At 41.2% G+C, this 26,754-nt stretch overlaps 1 protein-coding gene across 3 annotated transcripts in view; it reads right to left on the bottom strand.

Annotated features, from left to right (window-relative positions):
- nrg2a (neuregulin 2a) overlaps positions 1-26,754 on the bottom strand; it is an 82,358-nt gene that overhangs the window by 14,486 nt on the left and 41,118 nt on the right. For 2 of the 3 annotated variants that reach the window (XM_061054831.1, XM_061054833.1), the window contains exons 4-5: positions 4,895-5,015; positions 120-178 (exon numbers count right to left, since the gene is read on the bottom strand). In XM_061054831.1, the coding sequence (XP_060910814.1) occupies positions 120-178; positions 4,895-5,015 (180 nt within the window). Of the gene's footprint in view, positions 1-119; positions 179-622; positions 700-4,894; positions 5,016-26,754 lie in introns of all 3 variants that reach the window. The other variant, XM_061054832.1, reaches the window with a different exon arrangement.

Raw genomic sequence — 26,754 nt, 5'->3', positions numbered from 1 at the left:
AGGCACAGACAACAACTATTACGTAATTACAGGACACTAATGCAATCTCTCTCGACACCAGCATGCACACGTGACACGAGGACAGTCTGACAGAGTGACAGAAGAGGAAATCGACATACGGTAGAAACTGGCCATAACGTAGGTTTGACAGCGATCACCAGTAAAGTCATTTGGACACCTGATGGAAAGAAATAAAGCCACAAGAAGAGAGAGAAGGGAGGAGAAGGAGGGTGGTGGAGGAGTGAAGAAGAGGAAGAGAGAGAGAGAGAGAGAGAGAGAGAGAGAGAGAGGGCAAAGGTGGAGTGAAAAGGAGGGTATGCATAGAAGAAAGGGAGAAAAGAGAGAGAGGGAGGGAGGGAAGGGAGAGAGACACAGAATTAGAACAACAGCACAACCACAGACAGCCGAAGCAGAGTGTTCCCATGGATGACACCATCGTGTGCGGGGTGTAGTGCACAGCTCATTGCGTGTTGACCTGAAGAGGAGAAAGAGGAGAGAACAGGGGCAGGAGGAGGTGGGGGGAGGGGGGGGGGGTGAAGGGAGAGGAGGGCAGCTGGAGTCCACAGAGGTAATCCAGGTACAACTGTGTCTCTGCTCTGCTGCTCAAGTCAAGCGGACATACTTTTAAAAGGATTGGGCATGTACAACCGCTGCGGTTCAGTCTGTAAGCATCGCTGGCCGAAGTATCCCTCTGGACATCTGGGAAAGAGCAGACATGTGTTATGAAAAGGAGAAACACAAAAAAAAAAAAAAAAATGAGATGCAGTGTTACGGTGACCTTTCGCAAATTAAACTTGACACTGGAGACCAAGTAAGAAACACAAGAGACTTTGACACTTCCAGGATTACTAATGTGTTCACTTACAGTACACACCAAAGGCATCAGTGCTGGCTGATATATTCCCATCCATTGGAATTTCCCTCACGATCAATAAACTGTCTGTCTGTTTGTCTAATCTGATATAAACTAAATTGTTCTACTTTCCATGATGAAAAAAAGAAATGTTGACACATGGATTATATTAACAATAATTCAATAAGATGGCAACTTTATACATTTAAGCAAAACTTAAATAAATGGTTTTGGCATTCAGAAACAAAAAAGGGAAAAGTTTTCCAAAAAACAAACGTGTAAATAATGTGTCATGTAACGATATAATAAAATAAACAGTTGATAATGTGTAAAAGATAAAAGATACACTGATTTTTTTTTTCAAATATCACATTATAAATAAAAAGAATATTTTTCTTTAACTCGGATGAATTATTTCTGTTTGTGTTGATTTTGTCGCCCCCTGTGGACAAAATGGTATATCTCCTCTCTTTGCTGATTTTGTCCTGTACATGTGTAAGTAATTATTTTTAAACAAAAAAAGATCTCTTCCGGCTGTCTTTAACAGTGAAATGCAAAATAATGTTAGCGCACTGCTTGTTCATGTCTTAATGTTTTTAAGAGAAACTATTGGTTTTGTTTGCAGGGTAGACTTCAGGGGCTCCAACTGCAAAGGTCAGCCCTCTCTTTGACCTCAGTCTGTATTTTGGCAGGACCAGAGAATCTTTGTAGGCGATCAATAAATCAATCCTAGCAAGCCTGTGCAGCAAAGCTGAAAATAGGGTAATGTGGTTTCCTCTCGTGGTGCCTGTTGGGAGCAAAGACGCTGTGTTCATAACCTGCAAATATGACAGTTTTACAAGTAATACCATCAGACAGAGAGGTAAGGTTATCAAAAGTCCTTAACCAGCATTTCAAGGGCTGAAAAAAAACTCCTTCAATACTCAACATGTCTGGACCGCTCTGTTCAAGTTACAAAGTGATTTCTGACATGAAGCTTAATATTTTTGTAACTGAAGACAGACTACTGTATCATCACCATCGAGTGAGCCGGCCTAAGCCATATTTCCTCATTATAATCATATTAGGAGGAGCAGTTGGTCTTTAAGGGGCACCAGCATTCCTCTTGCAGTCAAAACTAGACCACCAATCCAACAAGAGGTCATCGGTCGTAATTTACTGGTTTCACACGACGCCTCCCAGGAGCACCATAACATTCAGCATTAAATTACTCATCCTGAGTGATGGTGCTTAACTGGGGGAGAACACCACCTAGACCAAGGAGACTTAGCTGACAGATGAAAGAAATAAACTGTCACTGCATCATTTAAAAATCAGATGAGCGTGCAAAATATCCAGGGTGGTGCAGCTGCTTACTCCATTAGCACTCTTTTATCTTTACTTTGAAACGGGGGACATAAATCACTGTCAACATTCATTAAAACTTGATCAAAACTAAACACAAGAAGTTAGATGGAAGACAATAAATGATACAATATGTTAGGTGACATGTAACTATACAGTCTATAGTAGACTGCGAATCCGGTGCACTAACATAACCCATTCCTGACACAGAAAAGAGAGGATTAGTTACAAGTCGCCAAAATATCATGTTGATAATCTGCTTTCATTCCATTCTACTTTAGAAATAATTCCTTTTAATCAAGACTTTGAATGCACTTTAACCGATGGTTGTTCAACATTTCTGAAACTTTTTCTATAAATCCTACCAATTCTCTGGTTGCAGCTTGTCTATATAAAAGAGTGAAACCCATTTTTGTGGTCCCATTAGCACCCCCTGTGGTCCTGTACAGTTTTTGTTGCAATGACTGGGTTTGCAGGTTTTTGTTGCTGCACTTCATTTTCTGTTTTATGTGATTTCTTAATGTACATGTTTATGAATTCCCAGAGTTTTTGCTGTGTGTGCATTTTTATTGGCTACTTCATTGTCTCGTTTTGAAGTATTGTTTTCCTAGTTTGCAGCCAATTTCTTCAAAACAAATTATTCTTTCCATTTTATGCCATTGACCATCAATGATTTACTTTTGGTTAATACTTTTGAAGAGGCCACATACTTCTTTATTTTTTTAAATTTACTTCATTCAAATGGAGCAATTAAAAAAAAGTCCACTTCAAAGAGTGCCTTTCTTTATGTCATTTATGAACCTTGCCTCTCTGCTAAACAAAGCTGAGAGCTCAAAGTGAAGGAGCAGGGCATTAAAGTAGGGCTCGCTGTCTGCAGGACTTGTTTAGCCGGTGAGTAATGTCCACTGAAGCCTGGCCTATATTGAATGAGATGGCTGAGGGGCAACAAATCCCTGCAGGCCTTCACTGCATTATCCAACTTTTCTGGCCCCGTGCCCCGGCCGTGAGTGAATTAGCTGCAGCAATTGAGTTATTGCTGCCTCCAATTTGTACACAGTGTATTGAACGGCTGTTGCGGCCGTGTCCTCACTGCTTGGAGAGCATTCTTCCTTTGGCCAACTGGGCACAAACGCCTCGCTAATGTTTCAGCTCGACATCAAACTGGCCAGAGAATTATGCTACGATGACATATGGTGGAACAGAAAATGCAACCCAATATGTGACAACCATGTCGAAAGAGCCATGTGCATGATCTGTGTTGTATGTTTTAGATTTCACTGTACGTAACTTACAGCCTTTTTTTATAGAAATAAAACATGACTTGGTCGGTGGTTACCATTTCTTTATCATTGTTTGGATATTATATACTGTATGTCTTTTGGTTGATTGAATGTCCATCATAATTTCAAAAGGTAATTGCAAAAATAAGAGAAGCAGACCTACAGTATGTTAATAACCCGAAATATTGATATCTGTTTCAAGTTTCTGTTGGTCTTTTTTCTTTTCGTACCATTGTAGACATGAAAAATCCTGATGATTAAATGACCTGTTTTAATTCAGTGCATGTGAAGCACTTTGTAACTTGGATTTTGATTCCTAATACTGATGCATAGTTATATATAAGGGGCCATCCTGGAAGACCCTCAGCACCCTCTGCATGCAGAGTTAAGACTTCTGCCAACAGGGCGGAGGTTCACTTATGTCAAGAGGGCTGAATCTAACAGATACTTGAGGTTGTCCCATCAGCAGTTGGGTTATAAAATAAGCTGTAGGCGTACACTTTTACTATGCACTGTTGATCTTTGTGTCCCTTATCTCACTCCGACCATCATGATGGTATCCATGGTAGTTAGGTTTTATTTTTATGTATTTATGTCTTCATACTGTTTTTATGATGTGTATCGCCTGTATGGACCTCTGTTACAAACCAAATTGCCCCTCTGGGACAGTAGAAATATTTCAATACAATATTAATATTATATATATATATATTATATTATTTTATTTTTTGCTAGATAAGGATTTATCTGAGTGCTGCATTATCAGAAAAGTTGTTGATTAATTATCTTAACATAGAAAAACATATCAGTGTTTGCAAAACAGACAAAAACAGACGTTTATTTATCATGATAACTCCTCCCTTAACCTCGTAGCAAACAGTGTTTCCTGACCTCAAGTCTTACACAAGCTAAAATGTAAAAGTCAAAATCCCAAAGAAGAGGTTGTTTCTGTGATAATGTCAACCTGTTTTCTTCCTGGACAGCACAGATCCTCCAGTACACTTTGCAGTGGGGTCTTGATCCCCTCTGCTTAATGTAAGCAGTGATTCTATTGACCTCACTGGGGGCCTCTGAGAGGCATAAATATTTGCTCACCACTAAACCAGTGACTCATGACACTTTGGAAAAAAGGCTTTTAATGTGAAGCTCTCCTGTACACTAAACAAGACTTAAAAGGAGGAGCAGAGCACCGCCTCGCTCCATTATTAGTGTTAAAATACACAACAGGTGGGTAGTTAGGCGGTCTGGCTGCTTTTTCCTGTGATGGGACGCTGCTGCTGAACTAAAGAAGAGCACACATCAATCGCTAGCAATGAAATAAATAAACAATGTAATTAGGATGTCGAGAAACTATGAGTTTGACAATAAGAATAACTTTTCGAGGTGTACCCAAAATCCAAAAAGAGATGTTACTCACTTGCATGAGAGCTGATTGATACCATGTATGAAGTAACATTCGCCGCCATTCACACAGTAGGCCTTCTCTGTGTCGTTGCATCTTCTGGCGTGGCCTGAGCCCGGAGATAGCGTTGTGGTTACTGTGAAGAAAGTAACGGAAAAAAACCAAACACATTAGCAACACTTTTTCATTTTGACCTTTATTCATCTTTTATGTGTCAATTGTGATCTTTGGCGCCCCAGCAGGATGAATAATTGATGATTGAAGAGGCACCATCATCATCACACAGGGTTTTCTATTAAATATGAACTTTGTTGTTATCGTTTCAAGTGTGATAGTCCTGTACCCAGACAGCTTCACTCATGCACTGCACTTGTACCTCTATGAGATCTCTGATTTTCCGTCCACAAGCGTAATTGTGTCTTTAACCAGTGTTGACACTATCTGGAGAAGTTCTCCGAGCAAAGATAAATATTTCCCTGACAATGCGTGGGAGTTGTTTACTTCTTGACTCAGGTCTGTGGAACGGCCCCTAAATGTCATGTACCTGCACTTAACCCCCCCACCCCCCCCCCACCCACCCACCGAAACTGAGGAGATGAAACATGTTTGGGATGACGGCTGCTTATCAGGACACGCGCGGGGCCTTTTGAAGGAAGGGGAGCGCAAAGCGAGACGCACAGAGGCAGGATGGGGCCCGAGGAGGGAGGAGAGCGCTCTGCATGTCAACACGTGATTGTAACCATGTACCTGCCGTCAAACGGTATACGCACCTACGCAATAAGTGTGACAGTTTGTTGGTAGGGATACTGAGATCTTCACATCCACAATGCATCAGCTGCAGCGTCCTGATGCTCAAACCATGCAGAATAACGTGACACGGGATCGCGCGAGCATTTTCCATTCAGATCCGACATACAGTAGGCTGTTTGCCACAGGGAGCAGATTTCACAACTCCCCTTCTGTAACACATGAAGAAGCTGCTCTCCTTGGGTTAAGGAAGTGTGCTCCGTGTTGTACAGAAGCACACTCCTGGTTTTGCTAAAACAACATAGCTCAAATCCCATGCTAGTTAGCATAACAAAGCAAACATGGGGATGACATCAGTCTGCGCTTCACTTGCCAGAATTAGTCAGCACTCAAACTCCAAACACAATATTAGAACTGGCACAAGAAACATTGGACTCCTTTCGGCAATAAAAAACCGCAACTGTTTCATTATCTGACTGCAAAAACAAAGTCCTGAAGCATTAATGCGGGTTTTAAAGTTTTATTATTTTTCCTTTAAACATTTGTTAGTTTAAATACTTTGTTTTGTCTCACGTCTTGTAAATGACTCTATCATTGCTGGTGTGTCAGCTCAACATAGATGTATAAAGATGAACACTTAGTGCAGTGGTTCTCACAGCCTCAGGATCCACCAACTAGTTCTTCATGAAAGATACATCGTGACCCAAATTTCTTATAATTTTCAATCAATCAGATTGAATTAAAGAAAAAGTGTGCAGTTTGGACCTCAGATGGTACGAAGTGTCACATGAATCAAGCACCAGAGGAGGTTTGTGACCCTGTATAAACCAGCTCTCTCAGAACGCTCCATTTTGGTGTGTGTGTCTCTTTAAATGTAATGAGCCCCCCCTTGAGTTTTCCAGGTGGAGGTCACTCCTCTGTGGCGAGAATAAAAATGGCGGACCTGCACAAAAGTTTTGTTCTAGGCTGGGGGATGGAGTCCATGGGTGGAGATATCAGGGGAGGAGAGTGGATTTTTTTTTTTATCAGAATCCCACTGTGACATCACAAGCTGAGCAAATTTGAAATGGAGCATTTTTCTCTGTGTTGTAAGACTTGTGCAGACCACAAACAAAGGACTGGATGGTTTTATTTCTCACTTTGTGGGTCAGTAGACACTCAGGTTACCCAAATAAATTTTGAAAAAAGAAAAAATGGAGGTCTGATAGATTTGTGGGTATCAAAATATTCGCTCTGGCAGCCATACAGGTGTCTGTCAACAGTATCATGAACATGAACATCAAAGAACGAAATCTGAGTCACAAATCTCCAGATAAATCTTTGATTTGATGAGATGTGCTGACATGACCTCTTATTTATCGCTGACTTTTGTTTTATGTTGTCAAATAATATAATAAGAGCGCTTTCGACATAATCCATCATGTTATTATTCTGCCAAAGTTCCCTAGAAATGATTCAAAGTTACCAGCATACCGCAGCGTCTATCCGCTGTCACTTCAAAACTTTTCCAAAACTATTTCCAGGTTTACCAGTTAATCAGAACTACCTCACCGTCACACCTGACCTCTTGCTCGCAGTGCTGGCGTGTAAAACACCTCGTAAAAAAAGATCAGACAAAGCTGTCAAGGAGAAGGGACCTGAAAACATTGTAAAAACCTCCTACGCTCAAAATAGAAGCCTTGTGCAGACTTCAACCGTAAAAAAACATGCCAAACAAAAGGCGGCAAAACAGGCTCGATCTGGAGCCGAGGCCTATCCCAGAATGCACTGATGGGAGGGAGGGAGGAAGGGAGGGAGCGGGAATGTCCTGGACAGATCATTAGTCGTCTGAATCCATACACAACTCACACAGACACACACAGATAATCTGAAGTCCACCTGGCCTACATGTGGGTGGACTGTGGGTGGAAAACAAACGACCCGGAGAGAAGCCACACAGGGAGGTGGAGAACATGTAAACTTCACACAGAAAGGATCAAGGCGAGTATTTGAACCCTGAACACATCCTGCAAGGTTTATTTGGCTACTGGTCACACGTGATCTATTTCACTGTATTCACTTCTTTTTTTAAATTTTTGCACACACACACACACACACACACACACACACACACACACACACACACACACACACACACACACACACACACACACAGACAGACAGTCATTGAGAAACTTTGATGTGATTAGATGACATAACCTGAAACATTTGCTCTATAATCTCTGAATATTTCCCAATTGACCATGACCCACTTCACTTTTTAAGGACCCACTGATTTTTCCATTTGTTGGTTTCATGGGCATTGGTCTCAATAATAACATTTGTGTGATTCTTTAAACAATTCAGAGGTCTTATTCCTACATTCCCTCAGTCACATTACAAAAGACTTTAAAGAATCCAGTGTTGATACTTTTCAATGTGTAATCTAACTTTTTTATCTACAATTAACGTTGTGATTCATGAGAATGTATTGTTGTTTGTGGTATAAAATTATAGTTACAAACATTTTATAAATATGTATTTAACATTTTTGGTTATACTTTATGAAACACACTCTTCTAATGTGCAAAATACTGACCAGGCCAATTAAGGCAAAAACAATCATGTCCCACGATTTTACCATGAAGAATGATTTAAATGAACGTCATGGTGCCATGTTGACATGCAGGATAATACAGGGATAAATATCTGCAATGGGAGAAGAACCTCAGCGCTACAGCCTTATACTGCAGATGAACACTCCCCCCCCCCCCCACTCCAAAAGAAAACACAAGGATCGTCTGCCTAAATGACAAGCATCACCTGCCTGCACTTAAAAAACTTCCAGAAAGAGCAGAGCCACATTCCTGTGGATATTATTGAACCGCCAATGCAGCAAAAACAGATAAAGAACGAGTGTTCAGTGAACTTGTCTCACGCTGAATTTATTCATTTCAAAGACAGGATTCATTTGAAGTATCTTTAACTTTTCTTCTGTAAACATTCAAAGATGATACCATGTTGATAAGAAAAACTTGTGTCACTTACGTTGTTATTGAAGTAGTTATAGGTTATTGAATGTTTGCTTAGAGGTAAGACCGGCCACTGACGTCTTCTTGCAAAAATAACTCAAGCGGTAAAGTATCTTATATAACCTAAGTATAATGCTAAGAGTTTATATTGATCAGCTTTAGTTGTAAAAGTATCTTACATTATTTTAGGTACATTTTTAATCCACAAGGTTTCTTTTCCAGAGGTTAGCACCTATCCTATTAACTTCAAAGACCGCCTTTATCTTGACAGTAATGTATCGATTTATTTATGAGGATTCATTGGCTGGCAGTCCTTAGCTGTCATCCGATGATATGATCCTGCATAGTAAGTGTGCTAACTTCCCTCCTTCTTTTGATCTGCTGTCCTCCATCTTTATCCTTTTTGTCCTCCAGTTTCTCCCCAACAGTGGGGAAAGGATCTCGTCTCAGTGCGTCCAGTATGAAGTTTATGTCAGTCCTTGTCCCAAGCTTAAAAGCACATGTTCTGATTATGATGTCAAAGCTAGAGTTTAAAGTGTGGCTACTTTGATTCCAGCAGCAGGGGGCCAAAGAAAAAGGGAACAGCAACTGCACAGAGTGTCTATAAATCTCACATGTGGACCCACTTCAGGTTTTATAATAAACTTGTAAAGCTGGACAAAAGTATGTAAAAACCTGCTGAGCAGCAATAAAATATCAGGGCTGGACCCTGAGATGCCTTGGACATATTGTTTCTCGTTTTCACCTGCTCCTTTCTCTAGCCTCCGTATCTGCTGTGAGAGAAGTCAAGACGAACGCCAGTGCATGAGTCAGCGGAACATTTGAGTGCGTTTCCATGAGATATAGCAGCAACAGATAAGTTCCTGGGCTTTTCCTCCTATTTTATTTTGTCTCCTAGAAATATGGCTTGTATTGTATACTTCAAGTAATGGAAGCAAATAACATTGAAAAATGTTATGCCATCCTCAATCTTATTAATAAACCAATGTTTCTATTCCAAACATTGAGGACACTAGTAGTACATAAACTCTCATTATCCATGCTTCAACTTGACATCATCTGTTAGCATAACGTTTTTTTGCTTTTTTTTTACTGATGACATGCTATGCTGATGACAAGCGGTTATATCTTTCACTAAATCACAGTAATGCCAACTGCCTCATTTCTCTCAGAGACTGTGTAGAGGCCACCAATTGATTGAAACGTTTTAGCTAAATAAAAGTAACGCAGGACTTGTCATCTTTTGGAAGCAAAACACCAAACCTCACATTTTAATGACCTAGGTGAGTTAAAACCAAAGCCACTGTGTTCAACATTACCCTGATCTTTGGTGATCAGATAAGGAGAGTTGTGCTGTCCTGCTTTCTTCAGATCAGGAATGATTTGAAAATAAAGCCAATTTGACTTCATGCTGATTTGGAGAAGTTAATGTCATGCTTTTTTTGTTGTCTCTTTTAGACTAGTATTACTTTTTTACCTCCCTCAGTCAACATTTCCTCACACATCTCGAGCTCTTCTACTTGCATGCCTAAAAAATAACCAGTCATTGGCTTTCTTTTAAGGATGTTGCATTTTTGTTTTAAATAATTGTTGACGTCTCTGTAAAGCACTTTGGTCAACCTTGGCAGTTTTAAATGAGTGGTATGAATAAAGTTGACTTGACTTGACTTTTGAAAAGCACTTTTTGGTTTTTAAAGGGCTCAACAAATAAAGTATTATTAAGAGTATTATCATCATAAACACAAGTACTTACAGACAGAGCTTGATATGTGTCTTAATAAAGAAGTCCCACAGGGTCGGGGTATTTATTAGAAATTGTAACATTTTGTCTGTGTTAGGTTTATTGTGTAAGTAGGCGTGCAGATGTTACTGATATCATTTATGTCTCTGGGGGGCAGCTCTGCAAATAAAAAATCTTTTGTTTTTCTGGGCCCCAGCATGTCATTTGAAATAATTGTTGGGCAAGCAAAATTCTGGCTGTTTCAACTCAGCAAAAAATGGCAGCAAAATATAAAAGTTTTTTTGTTGTTGCAAAAGGCTCTCATTTCATTACTCATTTTTGCTGATATTGAGTTGTATGAATGAAGAAATGCAGGGGAGCTATAGCTGTTTCAGTGCAAGGCACCCTGGAACTTGAAGGCAATGCAACCATGAGGAAAGCCAGGGCAGTGTAGCTCACAATGAGGGATATCAAAATTCAATTGACTTCATTTACAATCAATGCTGATGTTGATTGATAGCGTGGCACATATGCCTTTAACTTGATTAAAACCACAAAAGACAAAGTTCCACCTAAAGTAAATGATGTGTTCCTTCAACAAGCGGTGTTTTGCTAAACCATTGAACAAGACTGCATTGCAGAACCCTTCTTAGAGAGAGAATAATTGTGCAATAACTTAAAAGACCATTTACCAACGGAGAAATGTTGACTTAATCGGTGGATTTCTTGTTGTGAGTTTGTATTCAGTAAACACAGATGCTTTATCTTTTGGATTTCCCCCTTGATGTTTCCACATTAGAAGTCTCGCTGACGTCGCAATCTCACGAAAGGCCAACATCAGGAGGAGTTCTATAGCGACCCACGTTTTCGGTCACCTTGACTCGAGTTTGACTGAACTCTTCACATGATCAAAGAGCTACAGGACGGCCACATAAAGGCTGTTTTCTAAATGATTCGAATCCCATACAAGGAGCGGTGCATGCAGACCCTGTCCCAGTGACGAAAACCGAACTTTGTTTTCCCTCTGAGGTGATCTGGTTCAGCCAATAAAGTGTTTACTCAGCCTGGAACACATGTTTACTCCAGATTAAAACTAATGACAAGCCCGAGAATTTATTGACATGGCTCGGGGAACACATACAAACAACAGGAGAGCACCTCATTGAGGGTGTGTGGTGTGGATAATAAAATTAAAATCTAAACCATGTACAAGCAGGGTTTAAATACATGCTTATGTGATCACTTCTGACAGGACTGTGGGAAAACTCTCTCAATGAGTGTAGATTTATGGTAAAACAACAGAACTGAACACATAACACACACTGATAGTATCACCCTATAACTGTGAAAACATTGGAAAAGTTGGGGCTTGACTGCATTATTTTGAAATAATTTTTCCAAGGAATCTGTGTTTATGTACACACAGGAAGGGTTATTAATGTGATGCCATGACTCTCATACGTTGGTTTTTGTTTTGTTTTCAAGGTTTTTGTCTGAGTAAGTTATTGAATGTCCAGCGTGTTGAATCAGTGGCTGTTCTGCGGTGGACACATGTGTAGTGGTCGAGTGAGGCTGCTGTGAGCGGACAACAGAGTTTCTGTTGACAGTTGGTAAAACAACATGTGCAGTGAATGCTGAACGTGTTCATCATTGCCATGTAGAGCAGCTGTAGAGCAGGGTTTGTCAAGTGTCTCATAAAAAAAAAAAAAAGTACATTACATTGATGTGTATTAGCAGAGCCGTTCTCATTTAGCATGGTCTTACTCTCACAAAAACTAAAGCACTATATTTTGTAAATAAACTACTTTGGACCCATTCCAGCAGTCTAAGATGCTTAGAGCGACTGACAGAAAGTCCTTTACAGACCACCTAGGTTGGTGTTTTGGGCCAGGGTTAAACAATGCTGGATTTTGACCCAGGAAACCAGTCCAGTGTGAAACAACAAGTCAGTGTCTGGTTGTTATCTTTTTTCTTTTTTTTTAAGATTTCTTTTTGGGCTTTTTTTTTGCCCTTATTGGAGAGATAGGACGGTGGATAGACTCGGAAATCAGGGAGAGAGAGAGAGAGAGTGGGGAATGACATTCGAAACTGGGCCGCCCGCTTGGAGGACCACAGCTTCCATACGCGTACATAAACCACTGCACCACCAGCGCCCCGGGTAATTATCTTATCACCAGCCATGATTGTAATCATACTTTACTAGGTAGTTTTAATGCCTAAAATTAACTAAACAGATTATTTCACATCGACCACATGTTAAATATGTAGAAAAGAGACTTTGCGACTGATGCCGAGGGGAAATAGAAACGGAAAGCTTAGGGTACCTGGAACAGACACTTCTTTACGCTTCATGATGAAGCAAAGTGAAGGCTGTGTTCAAAGGTTGGCATTTGTCGACTGTGGATGATAGCCGTCGTACATTTATAGAAGCAAGATATCGTAAGAAGCCTCGTGTTAAGTTATCTGAGGTCTTTATTGGCTATCTTCTGAAAGCGGCAGCATTATTTAAAGTATCTAACGACATATCAAATGTTCTTCTACTTAAAAGCTCTTCTGTTCCACCTTCTCCACTCAGTCAGGGTTGGTGTGTTTGAGGTTTATAATTAAGGAAAAGGCGACAGTATAGGCAGCACTATTAACAGAAATAGCATTGTCTTTTTTTAAATTTACAGTCTTGTTCTTCTTGTTTTTTTGAAGCGGTTGTCATCATCTTTTCAGAGACAACACTTTTATCTGCATCTTTCTCCCAGGAGAGGAGACGGTGATGCTAAAAATGGCCGGGGGAAAGGAGAGCTCAGTCTGATCACTGCAATCTGACAGTTTCTTACTCGTCTTAAATTACAGTCTCTAAGAATAGATTTGAGTCCTTGCCAAAATAACATCAAACTTAATTTATCAAGATCTGCACATGTAACAGAGAATACATAAACATAACGCAGCGCATTCCAGCGCCTCACAAAGGGGACCAGAGTTCAGGTGTCGTGAAGGCTGACTCGGCTTTTCTGACAAACTCCTTTAAGATCTTCAGCTCCGCTAAACAGTGTTGTTGTACCCGCACTCAGGCACACAGGGTTTGCTTAAGTGTTGTTGGTTTTTGAACCCTAAGTTTCAACTTTCCTCGGCGCTGTATAGCCCGGGGGCTGAATCTGAATCTCGGGGGTTGATGAGAGGTTTTCCTCCAGGTTAGCGAGGGCCACAGTGTTTAGCCATCAGCCCTCGCCAGTGACTTTGATTAATCCTTCATGGCCCGAGAACTGAAAAGAAAAGCTGGGGGTGCAAGCAGGACCATCTGGAAACCTTCATAAACATGCCTGTCTTTCCACGCTCTCCAAAGGATTCTAGGAAAATCGTAAAAATGAAAAGAGAGGTCCCTATTGCTCAGTTTTTTTTTCTCCTCTTGAGGCACCCTGTGCGTATGCAGCAAACAGAAGAAAAAAAAAAAGCCCTCACACCGAATCCTCGCCCTCATTGAGCCCTGAACACTCAAGTGTGTAACAAAACAAGGTTTCAATTGGATGTCTAACGCTGATGTATGACAAATGTTGATCATTTACTGCAGCTTGGCTTAATCTGTTCCACTTCTGCAGTGCAAAATGAAAGTCATCTCCAAACACACACAAACACACACAAGGCTGAATCTGATTCTGTGTTTGGAGGAAGCCAAGGCTGTTATTCAACCAAGTGGTGGATCGCTTCCATCTGGACTTTGTTATAGCTTTGTGTTTTCACTCTTAAAAGCAATGTTATCTGGATAAAAAAAAAAGGATAAATTGTGCAGCTGATTTGGGAGGATGTCAGTGAGCGGGAACAGTGTGCAGACCCCGTGCATCTCTGACAGAACAGAGTGAGGCAAGGCAGAAAGAGGGATATGGAGATCCAAAAACATACACTCATATCCAAACATAAGATAAAATCTTGAACTCATTAGTCATATAAATCCTTAGTATCTAACAAATGTCGCAGTAATGTCTTCTGGCCCCAGATACATACATGTATAACACTTAATGTATAAGACTATACAAAACCACTGATACAATCTAATGTAAATAATGTCATATTTTTCAACTAATACATTTCTGGATCCTCTTTTTTTTTTCTTTACTTCCTGCTTTTCTCTTGTTGACTTTAAATGATGTTCCTTCTGCATTGATGTGGTTATATTGTAAAATCCTCTAAGTGTTGTTTAAATGTGTATTTTTACCTATATATTTATATATTTTTTTTAAACATGAGTCGTGTAAACATGATTTCATACATGACTTTGTGGAAGTGCTACTTAGTGTTATTGTTACATTGACAGAAGATCAACATCCCTAATGATGGTGCTGTATGTGTCAATGTCACCAATGAGGTCTGAGCAGTGCTTTTGCTGTTTTTGTTTTTTTTTAATTTTAGTTTCTTGGAGTCGTTATCGGTTCCCTAATAATACATATATATGACCAACAGGGTACAGGGTAAAGTTACCTTAGGGTACATTTATTGTAATTTTCAGTGTGCCACGGATTACTGACACACACACACACACACACACACACACACATATATATACTGTACATATATTATTTGAATGTCTGTATGTTTCAGTTGTTATTTTTTCCCCTTCCTTTATTAGTGTCTTGTTAACATTTTAAAATCTAAATAAATCAATAAAATAAATCTTTATGTAAACTACAAAACGTAAAGCCAGGCTGGGTGTGCTAATAAGTGGCCCTCTGCTTTAATACCAAACCCTATAACACTTTCTTCAAGTAGATCGATCAAACCATGAACATTTGAAGAAGTAAGAAAATGAAAGTAAAAAAAACATAAAACCCATTTGGAAGGGACAGTGATAAAAGTCTTCAGTCCAGACCCTTCAGCAGACAAATAAAGAGGGCTGTTTCTGTAACAGCTCTGCCACCCAGACATGCTTTTCCACAAGTCAGTTTTATGTACCAGAAAGAAAAAAAAGTCCCCCCCCCCACCCCCCACCCCTTCTTTTCCTTCCCCCTTCTCCTGGCAGGGAATGGTCTCCTGTTACAGCCGGGACCGTGCATGATCTTTTATCTCGATACTGGGGGCCAATTCATATTGCATGCATTCTTGTTACACTTGTGCGGACTGCATTGTGTTCCTCTCTGTGGTTGTGAAAGAGGAGTGTCTAACCTGGATGGAATGAATAAATAAGATTAACAGATAGGGGGGAGAGTAGAAAAGAAAAATTGGTAACTGTGGTTTTGCTACAAAGGAAGTTGTTGACAGCTGGGTCTGATGCGGTGTGGAGGATGTACGGTGATGATGCATGCATGAAAGAAGATAAATTACACTGATTACAAAGAAAGATGAATGTCTGCAGCTTGTTTGCAGACACATACAAAGAGGATGTGTCTTACATGTGGGAATTTGCTTTTCCTTCTATGAAAGATGTATACTTTGTCATTTGATTTTTATTAATTAAACACAAAACTGGCGTTCATTCATCAGATTAAGGGCGCACAAGTCCAGACAAATGCTGCAGCTTTGTAAGAGGGAAAGTAAAAAACAAACAAACGAAAAATAGATGGATAAAGGAGGGAAGCAGGGAAGAGGAGGATTGAGAAAAGAAGAAGATTTGTCGACAGGATCTTAAGTTGGAAAATATTTCTGGTTGCCAAAGCCAACACAAAACAGGCACGCACCTACTTCCACACGTGAGCATAGGCACACCCAATCGGTGGCAACATGCAGCATCTGTTTTCTGGAGTTCAAAATGAGAAAAAGAGATTTCATGTCTAATACTCAAAGAGGAATTAAATTACTATTTACTGTAGGCACGACGCACCAAAGAGGCCATTATGAATGAAGGTGTGTTCAAGGCGGGTTTTTTTTTTTTTTTCAATAGAAAATGATCCACAATTCAAACAGCTTCAGATTGAAACTGGAATGTTTAGAAATGAACAAAATGGAGCCTGCCAGGAGCATTAATCTACCACCCACTCTTCAGAAACACTGCCACCGCCGCAACCAGTGTGTCTTCTTTTATATTCTCGTCTCCATTTACCATTTTTCAGTCACATAGCTGATATGCCTGGTCTTGCCTGCCTCAATCGTCTCCGCGCCGAGGAGAAATCAAAGAGCAGCCCAGTGTGTGATTGCACAACAGCTGCTCATGCGCCGCAAGAGAGGCAAAAGCGTGCTCAGGAAGGGCAGGGTACGGTGCGGGTGCATGAACGGGTGCCACTGTGGACGCTGGCTGGCAACCGAATTTGCGCAGTTGGCAACAAAGTAACACATGGCGTGTGTTTTCCACGACACGACACCAGACAGGCCCGACCCCTGCTCCGTGTTTCAGAAGAGTCTCTGTGTGATGTTTGCCTCCTTGTTTTGAGTGTGACGATGCCTGTTGCTTTCATTCATTTCACACGTAACCTGAGAAACTTTTTATTTCCTGCATCTTTGTGTTTGCATTTTTTAAAAGCTCATGCAGAATACTTGAAGAGGTGAGCAAGAAAAACCTCTGCAAAAAAAAAAAAAAAAAAAAACATTCAATGAGTTCGTCAAATGAACTCCTGCAGGGACGTATCCTGAGAATACAATGAGAATAAAACTCATTTATTTGCCAAAGTTTCAAATCCCTTAATTGGTCTCTTAAATGGGAAAATCCCATATTCCGGGACATGTGGTAATCCACTTTAGAGCCACCCACCCTGATGGCATCTTTTGTCTGAAATCACCTGACTGACAGCAACACTGGTGGTAAAAGTCAAAGAGGCAGATTTGTGACTTGAAGGTGACACATTTGAACCTGAGGGCCAGAAGGAGTAATCTGTGAAAATAAACTCTCCTGTCTCTTCAGCACTTCAGCCTCACTGACCTCGAACAACTATTGCCAACTTCTACATTTTAATCTTGATCACATTTTACACTTTTGGCCGATTAGACCAGAAGAAATAACCTGCAATTGTATTTTCTTCGTGTCATGTGGTTGTGCTTTGCTGCCACTGTCAAAGGCATTGCAGATGCATGCGTTAATACGGTCGCTACATACAAAGACTGACGGCAGAGGTGATTTGAGGATTTTCACACCGACAGTGGAAGCAGAGATGGGTTCATAACAGCGTGCAGACGGCCTCACCGACTGATAAAGGAACCTTTTGAGAATGTGTAAGTAAGTCAGTGACATTACACTTGATTTAAAATTGGATTTTACACAGAATTTGGGATAAAATAACATTTACATATTGCTTCTGTTTGACCTCTATGGTGTGGATGTGAACGAGCTGTGAGGAGCGGCTAATTAAATCCAGCAGGAATAAGTGAGCTTATGATTTAAACCCTCAAACTCCTTAATTGTAATAAGAAGTAGAGCAGCACGACTGTGCTAAAGCTGTGTTTTAGTTCGGAAAGTACTCAGGCAAGAAGTTTCATTGTTCATGATCTGTGTTTTCATGGCACGCAAAGACTATATGTATAAGAAGTTCAATCTCGGACAGATTTTCAGGGACAGGTAATCCAAAACAGGATATTTCCTACATAGAAAAAATCTAATTTATACGCAGGTTTAAAAGTGAGGAGCAACCTTGGTACAACTTGGATTCATCTGCTAGATACAAAAGCCAAGGCGCTAAAACAAGGAACGGTGAAGGCCACCAGGACAGCAAAGACAAAGAGGAGAAAAAGTAACCGTTCACAAGTTTCACAAGTTTTTGTTGGATCGTGATTACTTTAAAAGGACAAAACCTGAGGCCTCCACATCTCCCTGTTGCCCTTCATCTTCAGCAGCTGGCCCTCATTCCTGATGAAGGGCAGACTCTGCAGCGAGTACCAGATACAGCAGACGTATAGCACCGCTCCATATTTGGCTCTGGTGCTCACAGCTACAGTAGTGGCCAGCTGCTCGGTCTAAAAGGTTTTCCCCTCTGCCGTTCCCCGAAAGCCTGAAAAGCACACATTCTGCTTGTACGTGCGTGCCCTCCTTCACTCGTATACACACACACCACCCACTCACAACCGCCGTACGTCCTGCAACGGGGCTATTGCTGTTTTTGTTAGACAGCCGGCCCTTTTTTGTATACTAAAGGATGAGTTCAGCGTGAGTGTATCTGTGATTAAAGCGAGGCCTTTTCCGTGCACACTTCACACCTACACACTCAGGAGGAAATGGCTGCTGATGGTAACTCCTGGAAAGAACTTACTCACCCCCTCAGACATGATGTGATGAATACAGCTGCAACAAAAGGAAGCAGCGTGATGGAGTAATGGGAGGTTTAGCATGAGAGACAGCTGTGGAGGCCAAACTATAGCACAGCGAGCCTGAGCTTTAAGCAGAGGAATGGTAAGTATATGTTCCTCTCGTATGCTCAAAGTAAACGTTTCAAAGTGCGATGACACCCGTGACCAAAACTTAAAAAATGCAAAGTAAAAAGGAGGAGCGGGGACTTTTTGTTTGATGTAACTGAACAATAGTTCCCTCACAGACCTGTTCGTAGCAACTGCAAATTATTACTGACTCACTACAAGCGAGTATGTGTGACGCAATGATTCATTTTCATTCAGACCGTAAATTGTCCGCTTTGAAAGCATCCACAAACGAGTTCTTGCTGGCTAATTTAAAAGCAGAATCTTGCACTGTCACCCTACAGTCAGGGTCATCGGGGAGAAAGACCACCAGGACAGCTGAGGAGGCGAAGGAGAGAGGGGGGGGGGGGGGGGGGGTGTGGGGGTTTAGGGGTGGTGAAAGGGAATCTTTTATTATGCTATTAAATTAAATCTCAGATAAGTTTTTTTAAGGTCCCAGGAAGAGTTAAAGAAGCTGTGCACACAGCACAAAAAAAAAAAAAAAAAAAAAAACCTCATGTCCCCTCCTGCTCACATCACTCAGCTCTTCATGTAACAGCTGCTTCCGTCCACACACACATAGCGATATACTCACTCATTCACACAGAGGGCTTAACTGTCCCGCAAAACACTGCCAGATTACACTGGATACCCCCAAAAAAAGAGGGATGTGTTTGGATTTTAAGTTTTCTGAGAAGACTTGGTGCCACTTTTACATCCTACTGACAGGATTCAAGTCAGCATTTAAATTCTTTTTATTTCATTTTTTTTTAAACTATTTTCTATGTAATTTCATGACAATAGGATCCAACAGCTGCCTCCTCTTTGACACATTAGCACACGCATTTCAAAGCCGATAACTCATACCACGCATAACCCCCGTCATATAGCCATGAATTACTGACATATTAGGGAGCTGATTTATGTCGACCTTACATTACTTCTCCTCTGAAGTGACTCGTTGGGAGTTGAAGGACTGCTTGGCAAACTGCGCTCCCCATTGCTGTTTCAGAAAACACGTGGGCAGAAAAATGGGCTGAAGACGTTTTTTTTTTTTCCCCAAGGTAAACTAAGATATAAGTGCAACCAAGCAAAAAGAAAACACAACGCAATGGAAACACACATGTCCAGGCGTGGATGCTGATGATAACATGTGCACCTACATGCCTAAAAAAAAAAAAGCAGTTGAAACATGGAGGTGTTTCCTTTCTAGCAGGTATTATTAGCTTGCAGCAACTTCTTGAGGATTCATGTTTAAGGACGGCGTTGCTTGATATTCATCTTGAGTTTCCCTCCCTTTGATCTATTATTCCTTTAGAAGATACTCAAAGCACATAGGGTTCAAGTTCTCCTCCGTCCTGTTCTGTATGTGTGACCGCTGAATCCATTGGCAGCATCTCACGGCGTGCCCAAGATGGATGCGTGATGCGTGTGCTTACAGTACGATTGCTGTGGGTGTTCATTGGCTCCCCACTTTAACTCCTCTATTTACTCTTTGGATCCTCTGGCTGGACCGGATTCTGCCCCACTTACACAGAAAAAGAGGGCTGTAAACAATAAACAAAAACAACATGCATGCATGCAGGCAGCGAGGGTGACGTGGCGTTTTCTGCGAGCGCATCGGAAAAAAACTAAACATCAGCGCGGGCGAACTTCAAAACACACTCAGATCGTTGACACACACTGCAGCTGTCATGAGGTAAGACGCGGCGATGTCGCACAGAATAACAAACACCCTCGTTGAAGAGGAGAAAGACGTTCATGCGGACGGTGGAAATAAGGAATTGGGTGAAGTTTAAACTGTTGTTTTTTGAGTGGGCATTGGTTAAGATATTAAAACTTATTTATTTTCCTGTCTTTTGCTGCGATTGGTGATAAGATGAACAGGTTTTAGCTTAATAAACATCTTAACATCTCTAATACCTAGATGTGAATATGAGCTGATAGAGTTCCCCTAAGACACCAGTGTGATAAAAAAAATACCAACTGATTGGTGATATGTTTTCTGGTTTTGACTAACTGTACACTTCATGATAGCACATTGATAATATTTTTTTTATACCGCCATACCATAATTTATCTGAAAGCACTTTGATTTTGGCATCTGATCAATGCACTGACTGGAATACTTGCCAATATGCTTATTCATAACTGAAACCACATTCTAGTGATGACACCAATATTCTTACAGATTCTGAATACAATGCATGAAGAAGGGCTCTATGGACAGCATCCAGTTCATGTACTTCTTTATTTATCTCCCCAAAGCAAAACTCCAGGAGCGCTGGTAGTGTAGTAGTTAGTGTGCACGCCCCATGTACGGAGACTGTAGTCCTCCAAGCGGGCAGCTCGGGTTCGAAATCCGACTCTTGGCTTCTTTCCCTCATGTCATTCCCCACGCTTTCTCTCCCCGATTTCCAACTCTATCCACTGTCCTATCTCTGGAAAAAAAAGGCACAAAAAGCCCCAAAAATAATTCAAAAAAAATAAGAAAAGCTGAACTCCAGTTCACTGCGCATTACTTTCAGATACAGAACTACTCAGCAGCATTTCAGAACCAAGTCAAAGTCAAAGTCAACGCATACAGAGACTTGTCCCATGCTCTTTGAGCCTATTAGATTACAATATCCTATGTTTCACCACAGAGAATAAACTGGATTCAGATTTAGTTTTTTTGTCAAACCTGCCAACAGACAAGAGAACCAAGGACTCTGGAGCAATCGGAGCGGCCACCTCGGAGGATCGCCTGTCCAGACCCCTGGACTAAGGAGAGTTTGAAAAAAAGTGGGCATGACTAATAGCTCAGCTCTTGATCCACAGAACCTGACAGGCAGTTCTCCGGTGGCCCATAAAATACAGAACACTGGGCAGATGTGAAGGCCGGTTCCTCTCAGACATGGCCGCCGCTGCTTCTACTTAGCAATAGTGATCAACAGAAGTGACTGACCCACATTCAGGACCACGCTGAACATCCTTTAGCGTCATTTCAGATGAGTTTATGTTGCGTAGTAAGGGTGAGTAGGTTTTGTTTTTACTAGACAGAGACGTAAAAGGATCGCAGGAAGTTGTTGTTTATCTGGTTCAAAGCGGTACTCACTGTAATGTTTCACTTACGCAGAGGAGATATGAGCACTTACTGGAAGGTCGCAGAGAAAGCTGTGGGAGTTTTGCGTCTGAAGTATGACTATTTGTGTAAGGTCATTTTCTATTTGACAATGATGTTAACTAAAAGGCCCGCAAAGGTTACTGAATCATTTTGTGCAAACATCAGTCAAAGTGCATCATAACAACCTCTGGTACTTTTTCCTTTAAGGGACCCCGACTATCTTCAGCCAACATGAAACACAGGACAGTCAACATCACTTCATCGTCTATATTGGTTTTAAATAGAAGTGACAACTGGACCTCTGAAAGTTTCACTATATACAGACTCTTTACACACAACAAAAAAAGGAACAACATCAGAGTCGGACTGGTTTGAATTATCATAAAGATAAATATTTTCTGTCCTTGCTTAAGATTAAGTCACATCTGTTTTAACAACTGACGTTTACTTCAAACAGTCTCTTTGTGGCTGTTTCCTCTGAAGGCAAATGCAGTTTGTGCAACACACATTTATAGTCTTTGGTAATGAACAAATTGTGCATTTACTGCTTTTCAAGTGTAAAATATTGTGATTCTTTATCACTTTCAGATGTTTAACCACTGCTGGTCTGTTTTTCTCTGGTATAAAGCTGTAGTTCCAAATCACAACCTCCCGTTTCATTTTTAAAGGTATGCTTAAAAACACAATTTTAACATTAATGATGCGTGAATAAATAAATGTATCTTGCTTAATGATGTGTGAGGTAACAATGTAATACTTCCTTATTGTACTTAAGTAGAGTTTACTGGTACCTGAGAATTTCTTTTGAATTTTGCCCCTCACATTTTCATTCACACTTTTCATAACAGACTTGGAAACATCTGAGGGGAATCAACTTTGGTTGACACCTAAATTCACGGATCAATGACAAAAATTCTGAACAGACTATACCTTGTGTATCCTTTAGTGCAAATCACCCTGAGTAAATGTGACATGATTAAAATGAATGAAAGATGCAGTAAGACTTCAAAACAAACATGAAAGTCAAAGACAACAGCAGAGAAAAGGCCTCCAGGGATGTCCGACCAATGGGGAGAACTTGTGGCAACATGGATAAAAGTCTAACAATTTCTATCAGCTAGATTTTTCTATTGGACAAAAGCCATTATTTTAAATAAACCTTTTTTTTATTTTTTAAGATATTTTTTGGGCCATTCATTTTTGCCTCTATTAGATAGGACACCTGTAGAGACAGGAAATGTTGGGAGGAGAGAGTGGGGGATGAAATGCAGCAAAGGGCCAAAGTCGGATTCAAACCCACAGCCCCTGCGCTGGGAACTATAGCCTCCACACGTGGTGCCGCATCATAACCATTAGGCTATATTGCCACCTCAGACCATCATATGTGAAACAGCGACTTCAGCGTTCCTATGTCACCTAAAGTGAGTTTGATCAAATATGTGATATGATAGGACAACATACTAGAAAAGATCACCTCTTAATGTTGGAGTCAACCATGATAATGATGCTACACCTTCAAATTCAATGTCTGCGTTGTTAGAGCACATCATGGCGTATGCTAAGAGGCTGAAATGTTGTTTTGTGCACTCAGTTGTACAAGTTATGGGCTCCTTTTAAGTTAGTTAAGTTTTGGTTTTGTGACAGTTTGGGACTCTGACTTCAGGGTGGGGAGCAAAAAACATGTAAAGGTGGCGCATATGTATGCACGTGTGTGTATGCGTGTGTGTGTGTATGCGTGTGGGCCGGCTGGCCTGCTTGCATGCATGCGCGAAATTGTTGCTGGTGGGCCCCAGCATGACTGCCGAGGTTGGAGCAATCATATGTTCAGCTGTGATTTCCATCAACACATTCCTGGACGCTCACACACTCTCTCAGCGGAGCTACACGCAGCACCCCCTGAGGATGTGACCTGCAGCCTGCAGACACATGGCTGCCTCACCAGCGCTTATCACAACACAGCAGCCTGCAGGATAATGGGAGGCCTTAATCTGAAGCCACGTGGAGCCCCGCAAACTTTGACTGGTGTTGCTCCTTCACACTGGCCTTATAGAAAACAGTGGATGATATACTACACCGCTCTGCAGAAGGCCAGCAGGTCTTACCATGCCAGACTGATTACAGGGGAGAGGTCAGACCAAATGGACAACAAATGGTCCCTGCTCGTCTACACTGGGGGTTGGGCATAAGGCTGAAAACATCACTTTGGAAGAGGCAGCGATTGTAACAGAAAACAGGACATTAGATATTCCACACCACCAGGACACACACACACACACACACACACTCATACACACACTGTATCCCTTTTTTTTTTTCATCACATTCTGTCACAATGCCGAAGCTGGCAAAACACAAACAATAAAACACGCAGAAAAAGGTCTAGTGGGTTTAGGAAAAGAAAATTTCTCCACTGATTGATCGCAGGTTTCAAACCTCCAAACGCAGCCAGAGAGAGAAGAGAAGAGAATTAAATGAGTCTTAAGGCTGAAACATTGATAGCAAGCAACTTAAACATTCAACTCAGCAGAACCTCCAACCATCTGTGCTGAATAATTATACAGTAAACTGGCACTCAATCAGCTGACAGTGTGCGTTTCTCTTCCACTGGTCAAACAAAGAGACATGAGTAAAATCCCCCCACACACAGGGCCAATCCTTCACTGTTATTGGCAAACTGCAAGGCTGGCACGAAGCCACAGTGTACTGCGTGCTTTAGGATGCATGAGGGATTCACTTTGAGTTGAGTTGCACTGGTTATTTTTTACCGCCCTGGGCGACTTGCACACCATGCTTCAGAGTTACAGGGGTGTCACATTTGTCTTGCTACACAAATATTGATATGGGCTGAGTAATGACCAGCTGCTATGTCTAGTATAGATCATAAAGATTATTCTTATTTGGCTTTCATGGAAATATGGTGGTGATTCCTCCTTTACGTTAACCGGAGCTTTCTTTTTTTATTCAAGGAATGTTCGAGCATCACATAAATCATCACACCTCAGGGCTATAAGTGCAGCTCCCCTTGTGTAATTGATGCTACACAAATCAACGCAAGGCACCTATGTTCAAACTTGCTGATAAAATGATCGAATGTGTTTGAAACAGGTGAAACTTAACAAGCAAACTACTATTAAACCCCCCATTCCCTTTACTCTGGAAAAAAAATAGCAAGCAATGAAAGATCCAGCATGGCCTAATTTGAGGGGGAAAAAAACACTAAAGTATAAAAAGTAATAGCAATCAAGAGCTACTTTCACTTTCCATCCAACACAAACACAACATGAGCAAAAAAAAAAAAAAAAAAATCGGTGCCTGGTACAGTGCAGGAGTGTGTGTAAGCTGCTGAGCTTGTGGTGGCCTGTGTTCACCATGTGGTGGAGCTGAGTGATGGTTTTCCCAAAGTCTGCCTCCACCAGTGCAGACGGCAGGCATATATAGGCACAGCAATGGAATGATGCTTCTGTGTTTAACTAAATCACCTACAATATCTAGCTTTCAATGTCCGTCTGTGCAAGAAGCTTCTATTGATGGTACTCCTTATTTCTGGCATGTTTCTCCTGTTGACAAGCAGGTTGAAGTAGTTTTCGCATGCAAGCTGTCAGCGCTGCAACACAGGTGAAAAAGCCATGCTTGGTTTAGCACCTGACTACATCAGATACAGTAGGGAGGGCAAGGCTATGGCAACCGCATCCAAAATGGGTGTGAAAGTCTCCTCTGCAACACAGCGGGCTCTTGTCTTCCTCCTCTTCATACTTTTCTTCCCCTCTCACTGTCTGCCTCTCTTTTCCTCTATCTATACCCCCTTCTCACTGTCTATCCCCTAATGTCTTTGTCTGCTTCCTGTCATGCATTCCCTCATTTTGTGTTCACCCCCCCCCCCCCTCCTTTATTCACGCTCTCTTCTTCTTCTTCTTCTTCTTCTTCTTTTTTGCTCCCTCTGTCCGTCTACATCTGCTCCCCTCCTCTTGCTCTCCCTCCCTAGAAGGCACACACACATACACAGATAATACTGCGGCTACATGCTGCTTTGGCAACATACTGCAGCAGGCAGGCAGGCTTACTCCACTGCAGCCCTTTAACACAATAGAATTTCTCTCATGAGCAGCTCTTTGTCTAATTAATTACATTAAATCAAGCTCTTTTTCTTCAAAAAGATGCTTTAACTGCAACTTGTTTCCTCGACAGAGGCACCCCATCATTGCTGCAAACACAACGTGTATTTTTCTCTAAATATCTGCTGATTTCAGCTTTTCACAGGCATATGATAATGACAGCACCATCAAATGTTTGCTGGCATTTCCTTTTGTTGACGTGTGTAGTTTTTGAGTGAAGCTCTTTCCCGTTGTTTATGGACATACCACCTCTGGTTCGCCCCGTCTTGCCTTCTCCCCTGAAGCATGACGGAACTAGGCGTGCTCTTGTAACACAATGGGATTTTTTTTTTTTTTTTTTTTTTTTTTTTTTTTTATTGAACGGTGAACAAACATGTTTGCACATACACAAATACAAAAACCAGACAGACATCTCAGGATCACAGCGCATGATAGGACGTACAGTGATGCCATTGTTTGAGCATCCAGGAGTGAGTTGAGGAGATGTCAGTGCTGACAGATAGCCATGCAAGGAACAGACACAAAAATGTGTGCGAGATTGAATGCAGTAGGCATAAAAATACACAACGCATATTTTGCAACAGATGTAGGGATATCATGTTTTAAACTTTGGATTCAATCAGTGAAAACACTGTCTGCCATATCATTGCTTCGTCATGTTTTATCCATTGTGGCTACTGAACTGTTCAATGCTTTGTAACTTTATATTTCCTTTGATTTTGTTGCATTACAAGCTCTTTTGCCTGCTAAGTTCATCATATAGAGTTTCATGGGCCACCAGTCGCATGTTCATAAGCCTTTATTAAACACAAACAGGTGCTACCACTAGGGATTCCCCGACCTTTGCAGGGTGCAGAGCATGATTCAACCCATTTCATTTAATT

Source organism: Labrus mixtus, chromosome 14 (assembly GCF_963584025.1).
Source record: "Labrus mixtus chromosome 14, fLabMix1.1, whole genome shotgun sequence".
NCBI lineage: Eukaryota > Metazoa > Chordata > Actinopteri > Labriformes > Labridae > Labrus > Labrus mixtus.
Note: the sequence above shows the minus strand (reverse complement) of the source record. Positions and strands in the feature narration are given on the sequence as shown.